Below are 6,973 nucleotides of genomic sequence, written 5' to 3' on the forward strand. Positions count from 1 at the left end.
GAATATTTTAACTGTAAATGAAAAATATCCAATAAACAGTAAAGATAAAAGATTTATGCACTAATAAAAAATGGGGTACAGAGCTAAACGAAGAATTCAGAATGGTTGAGATGCACCTAAAGAAATGTTCTACATACTTAGTCATTAGGGAATTGCAAATCAAAACCCTAAGATTCAACCTCAGGGACAGGAGATGTTGGTGAGGAGGTGGAGAAAGAAACACTCCTACATTGTTGGTGGGATTGCAAGTCCGTACAGCTACTCTGGCAGTTCCTGAGAAAACTGGACATAGTACTACCTGAGGACCCAGCTCTACAACACCTGGCCATCCACCCAAAAGATGCTCCAACATATAACAAGGACACGTGCTCCACTATGCTCATAGCAGCCGTATTTATAATAGCCAGAAGCTGGAAAGAACCCAGATGCCCTTCAACAGAGGAATGGGTTCATTTACATGATGGAATACTACTCAGCTGAATCAAAACAATGACTTCATGAAATTCTTACACAGATGAATGGAACTAAAAAATAACATCCTGAGTGAAGAAACCCGGTCACAAAACAAGACATATAGTCAACATCAAATTAAATGGAAAGAAACTTGAAGCAATCCCACTAAAATCAGGGACTAGACAAGGCTGGTGATTCTCTCCCTTTTCTATTCAATAAAGTACTCGAAGTCCTGGCCACAGCTTCCAGAGACTAAACCACCAATCAAGGAGTACACATGGAGGGACCCATGGCTCCAGCAGCATATGTAGCAGAGGTTGGCCTTCTTTGGCATCAATAGGAGAAAATGCACTTGGTTCTGTGAAGGCTCATTTCCCAGTGTAGGAGAGTGCCAGGGTGTTGAGTTGGGAGTGGGTGGGTGGGAGTGGGAGCATCCTCATACAATCAGGGGGGTGGAAATATGGGAGAGGAGGGAAAGGGGATAGCATTTGAAATGTAAATACATAAAATACCCAATAAGAAAGGAAAAAATTATAATAAAAAGACGTTTTCCTATTAAGGGGTTCCCATTTTCTCACACATGAGAATTGCATCATTTGGGATCCCTGATTATTATGAATCATGGACTCATTTCAAAGAACAAACAGTTTCATTTAATCTAAATCCTACACTGAAAAACAACTGAGGTGATAAATGTTATCACCACTCATGTTAGGAATGCTTGAAGAAACTAACCTTAAAACAAAAATCTTTGTTGGTCAAATTTCAGACATATGTAATTAAAAAAATGGCGGGCCCCACTAGGATTAAGATGAAGGGAGGCCCTAACAACTCTAAAGAGCTTATACACACACAAGTGAGTCTCTCTTTTATATCATAGTTTTATTAAATATTGCTTTCCAGATATGTTTAACAGCTCCCCAAAACATTTCTGAGTAAGTATTCAAAGGCCATATTAAAATACAGCTCAATATAAAGTTTGTCCAGTTTTACAATATTCAAAACTGACAGATCATCTTTAAAAAAATAAACATGGACCATTACACCCAAAACATAGGAAAATAATTAAGTAACATGTTTGGCATTTTCATTACTTTACAAAATAAAGCAGATATTTAACTCTATTACTGGCACATGGACACTGATCTGTTAACTTAGTTTGAAATGTGTCACAATCAAACATTCTATACAAGATCGTTATACACACATCAACAACAAAAAAAAGTGATGGTCTTTTGATGAAGTGCACCCTGAAAATGTTGCCAGTTTAGAACATTTGGCTCTTAAGATTAAAAAATAAAAATAAGACAAAGGTCCTTTTCCTTTTGAGGACTGCTGAATTCACCTTCTCTCTCTGTCTCTCTCTCTGTCTCTGTTTCTCTCCCCCTCCATGTGTGTGTGTGTGTGTGTGTGTGTGTGTGTGTGTGTGTGTGTGTGTGTGTGTAGTTTTGTTTCATTTGTCAGCCTTCCTGGTTTAAAATCAATTCGGTCTATGGACACCCACCAGGGGGCAGTGTAAGATGTGCCATTAAATCACAAACAGCTGCAAATATTGTACATTCACCTTCCCGTGGAGGGTTCATCTCTGCAAACCTCTTCAGAATGGTGCTGACCATCATTGGGGCAGCAACAGAAGAGTTCTGCTGTCTGGGAATGTCTGCCTGCTGGGTGATACCTGAAGCCATATCATAAATAATTGGAACTATTATACTAACAGGTTCTTGGGGAGGGACTGATGTTTTCTGGGTTAGCTGAAGAAAAAACAGCATTTTGGATTTCAGGACCACGGCTGGTGTCCCAGGAGCTGCAATTGGTGGTGCACTAGGAGGGATGGTGAGGCAAAATTGAACGTTCCATTTCAGCTGGGTTGCTTGGTCTGGGAACACCTCCAACTGCATTATATGCACACAGTCCCGGAGGATGTGTGTTGGCGCTCCCAACAGCTTGGTGAAGGCTATAAGTGTGTTGGCTTTAAATGGTGGTCCTGCAACTCTTGTTTCAAAGAATTTCTCCAAAACTTGAAGCTCATCAGGTTTCCACTGTCCTGCATTTTCAGGTGTCACTTTTAGCTGAAGGGTCTGGTTGGTTTGGGGACTAAGGGTTACTCTGCATTTCAGGGCATCTGTCTTGAACATGATTACACCAGGTTCATTGGAACTGATCAGCTGCAAAGTCTCCTGTTGGATAATTCTTTGAAGGTGTCGTCTCATGATGACAGACCAAGGAATCTCTCAAGTGGGGAACAAAGATAACTACCTGCCAGGCCAGGTATAAGGCCTGGCATTGGAGAAGGTAGCAGTAAGATGTTCAAGGCACTGTGAGTGAGAATGGTGGGTACGGATGCTGCCCAGGAGCGCTGAGGTAGTTTTCGAGGTGGAGATATGTTGGTTGGCATTGTCTGGGAACTTGTGCCAGCTCGAGGGGAATGAGAAACATCTGGGACAGGTGAATGCAGAGATGGGTTAGCTGGTGACATTCCAGGCAAAAGGGTTGCTGGTGAGAGTCTGGACACAAACACTGGAGGAGACCCAGGCAAGTTTCCTGCCCGTCTTGATGACATAAGAGTGTATGGAGAACTAGAGTCAAGGGCTCCTGGAGGCTGTGTGTGCATCATAGCGGGGGGCTGATTAACTGGGCTGCGATAGGATGTAGGGGATGAAGTAAGAGGGTAAGCGCCCGATGTTCCTGGCTGCTTTGGAAATGGCTGTTGCTGAGGTGGCTGGAGTTGTGATATTAAAGAGTCCATCCTATCTCCTCCTATAGGAGAAGGAGGGTAATCATCCTCCTTTAAAGCTCTTTTCTGAGCATCTTGACTGCTATCAACAAACATGTTCAGGAAAGTCTTTAATCCTGGTGCAGGACAGAAGCCTTCAACTAACTTGCTGTTATCACAAAGACTATAGGCACCGTCCCGTACTGCCACGACACCGTGACTAAGGCAGTATATATCAATGCAGTACATGTTCCTGAAGGCCAGTCTGATGTGGGTGGATGAATGTGGTAATATGGAGAAACACTGGTAGGCGGTGTTACTTCTCTGAGTCAAGCCCAGCACTGGAACAGTAGGGAGTTTGTTGATGGCATTTAATGGTGCCTGAGTATCAAACAAAACCTGTAACAACTGGACCACATTTGGCGTTTTGTTGAACATTTCTTGAAGGTGATGGAGAATGGTACTATGACAATTACTGCAACCTGAGTTTGGGCCAACTGTTCCCAAAGAAATGTAAAATTTCTGATGAATGGAATTCCACTGGATACTAATTGAGCTTCCTCTGGTGGTTCCATAACACAAGATAAGTTTTCGATAATTATAAACACAAACTTCTGAGAAAAAATTCAGATGAGCAGGTATTTCTGGTAGAGAATGTGCAAATTCCAACACACACTCATATAATCGGGAAATGCTACTCCAGTCATTAAGAAACATTTCAACTACTCTTCTATCACCAACAGGTTCAGACAACAGATTTTCATATGTCAGGTAAACATGTCTGGATGGTCCTTGCTCCCTGGTAGAAGTGCCATTAAGAGGACAATTTGCAAACACTAACTCTGCCACCCATGTGCGGTTATTTCTACCTTGTAATCGGAAAGTGCAATCAAGAAGAGAGCAGTCCAGAGCCTTCTGCGTTTCCTCACTTATTCCCTTACAGGGAGGAATTTTTAGTAAGCGAATTGCATAGCTGAAGCCGTCACCTTCCACTTGTACTCCCTGATGTGGTATCTCCAGGTTGGACAACTCCAATCGAAGTCCTACAAATGGCATGTTGGTGTCACACATAGCGACAAAGTGAGCTAGAACTTTATTGAAGGCACACATTTCTCCTGATCGTTTGGCTTTCTTGCATTCTACAGGACATGGGTCATCAGATAAGTTGTGCTTGGTACCAATTATGGTCTGTTTTCCAATCTTTGTATAGGACATCAAGTCCTGGATGTTGTCCTTGAATTGCTGCAGCAGCAGTGCCATGACAGGTGTGTTCTCGCCATCTGCAGTACTCACAGACATAAAGTAATACTTGTATGATAGCTGGGTGGGCTTATTAGGAACCTCAAGCATTTCCACAACAATGTAGTACTGCGGAAGGCGAGTAAGTTTAATAAACAACTTGTTCTTAGAAAGCCTACCAATGGGATGTGTTGAATAGTTGGCAAGCTGCAACGTTTCAGTGGTTATTGTAGGCAGATGTTTTATAGATTGTTTGCAACGCTGTTGTCCCAGCCAAAACTTAAGTTGTTGAATCCAAGGGATGATCCGCTTCATGTCATCATTCAGCGATTTTTCCATGTCCTCCAGAGTGGCCTGGTCAAGTCCATAAAGCATCAATTGGAACATTCCAGAATGCAAATCTACAAAAATGTGCAGGCACTCCGAATTACCACAGGGCTCCAAGATGGGTACAATAAGAGCTGGAAGTGCAGTCTCTATGGAAGAGTTTTCATTAGCATTGAAGCTTCTAAGAATGGCCTTCAGTTCCTGCAGCTTCTGGTGGGCTCGTGAGTGTACACTGTCAATCAGGAGCTTTTCTATTGATAAGTGGTCAATCTTCATGGCTCTTTCTACTAATTTAGAATCAGAAGCTGGTAAAGGAGGATCGTGGAAAATCTGTAAAGGCTTGGAGACATCATTCTCATCGATTTTAATTGTAACTTTGTGAACAGATGCTGTGCCTGTTTTTTTCCCTAGAACCTGTTGGCTCCAAACTGAGAGGCACTTTCCAGCACGGTATCTTTCCACCTGTACAAGGTCTCCCCACCTCTCTCTGATTAACATTAGCGTCTGGGAATGTAATACTTCTAATTGAAGCGATAAGCAGAAAAAATGCAGGCAGTTGTACATGTCCTGAAGAGGTTTCTCATCAGCAAAGAGCCTGGACTGGATTAGCTGATGGATAAAGTCAATTTGCATGCTATGAACCAAAGCTCGCCCATCTCCCGTTTGCTTATCCTCAACTAGAATTTCTAGTTTGAGAAGACACCATGGGACTTTTGGGTCATCACCCATCACTGTCAAGGTTGCTTCAAATTCTCTTTCAACTCGAAACTTCACACGGCCATTCGCCACTGTAAGATTTGCTAGCTGTGGAGGAAGATCTGCTGTTACAAGCCTATGTCTAAGAATCTGATTAAGCTGATGAAGTGCGGCTTGTTTCTCAATCTTGGTAATAGGGTCTGGAGGAATAATTTTGTCCCTGATGCAAGTTGAAAGCCTTGGATAAGAGCCAGTAGTCAGTACATCAATGGCATATGGGATAGCAAAACTAGGCAGGCAGGCATGGACCAGGGCATCTCTAGCTAAGGAGGCCAAGCGGTCAGCGGTATCCACAAATAAGATGGCTTGATGATCTAAAAAGCTTGTGATCATCGCACACTTTTCTACTTTGCCAGCATCACTGGCCCATTTTACTAAAGCTAATAACCGAACAAAGAGTTGACGTGTCCGGCTAGCAAACTGTACAATTTCTATTTTCCTTTCCACATCAGATTTCCTTGGCAAGAAGTCCGTCAACACCATAAGCTCTGAGTAGGCCCTGTGCAGCAAAAATTCGATGAGTGTGCTAAGCCGGTATCCAGGGCTAGTCACGGAGGCTGCTGCCACCGCCATGGCGGCTCCGGGCGATGGGGGAGCCGGGGCAGACACAAAGTCCCTGCTGCTGCCTTCGCCGCCACCTCTGCCACCTCTGCCACCTCCGCGGCCAGGAGGGATGAGCTGGTGGTTGTCCAGCTGCACTGGGGCCATGGCGGCGCACAGCCTGGCTCGGGGTAACCGCCTGAGATGCGGCCCTGGAGCCTCTTCCCGGACTCGATGACCTCACAGAGGTGAGCGCGGGCAGAGCGGCCGCCGCCTAGCGCCAGGCCGCTCCCCCGCCCCCCATATCAGGAAGTCGAGCCCAGACTGCGGAGATCCGCACCCTAGTAGTGCCGGGCGGGCGAGCGCGGAACCAGAGGGCTGAGAGGCTGCCCAGTGGCCACTGAGGGGGAAGGGGTGGGGGTGGAGGTGGGGTGGACGGGGTAGCTTCAGCGACTGCTCAGCGGCCGCCGGGCTGGGAGTTGCTGCGTCCTTGTTGCTGGGTGGAGAGCGGAAGTTGCCAGGAAGAATGGAAGGAGAACCCGCGGGAGGCCCTTTCCAAGGCAACCTGCAACCAATCCCCAAGCTGTTAGCCATTTCGTTCAACATAGAACGAAAGAATAATTTACTCAATAATACAACTAATACAACTCAAATATTGATTTGTTATTACATCATTAATTCTCTTTTTGGTCTTCTTGTAATTGTATGAGAAGTTTTGAATCAACGTATAAAAAGATAAAGAGACTGGGGTTATGTTATACGAAGATGTGGGGGAAGAGGGTGCCTTAGTGCGCCCTCCCCGAGTGAAGAATCACACAACGGTATAGTATAGAATAGTTTATTCAGCGCACGGGGAGGGGAGTGAAGAAGGCATTAGGGGCAGAGAGGAGGAGAGGCGAGAGGAGGGAAGGGACAGGAGGAGGGAAGGGGGAGGGGAGAGGAGGG

The 6,973-nt window shown here is 44.9% G+C and overlaps 1 protein-coding gene across 1 annotated transcript; it reads right to left on the reverse strand.

Moving 5' to 3' along the window:
• Nucleotides 1-1,838: 1,838 nt before the first annotated feature.
• LOC116889603 (mediator of RNA polymerase II transcription subunit 14-like) lies at nucleotides 1,839-6,666 on the reverse strand. Its single transcript, XM_032890534.1, is given in 2 exon segments — nucleotides 1,839-2,671; nucleotides 2,674-6,666. Coding segments are annotated over 2 exon segments (4,251 nt in total). The 5' UTR covers nucleotides 6,197-6,666; the 3' UTR covers nucleotides 1,839-1,943.
• Nucleotides 6,667-6,973: the final 307 nt, after the last annotated feature.

The sequence above is a fragment of the Rattus rattus genome, chromosome Y (assembly GCF_011064425.1).
Source record: "Rattus rattus isolate New Zealand chromosome Y, Rrattus_CSIRO_v1, whole genome shotgun sequence".
Taxonomy (NCBI): domain Eukaryota; kingdom Metazoa; phylum Chordata; class Mammalia; order Rodentia; family Muridae; genus Rattus; species Rattus rattus.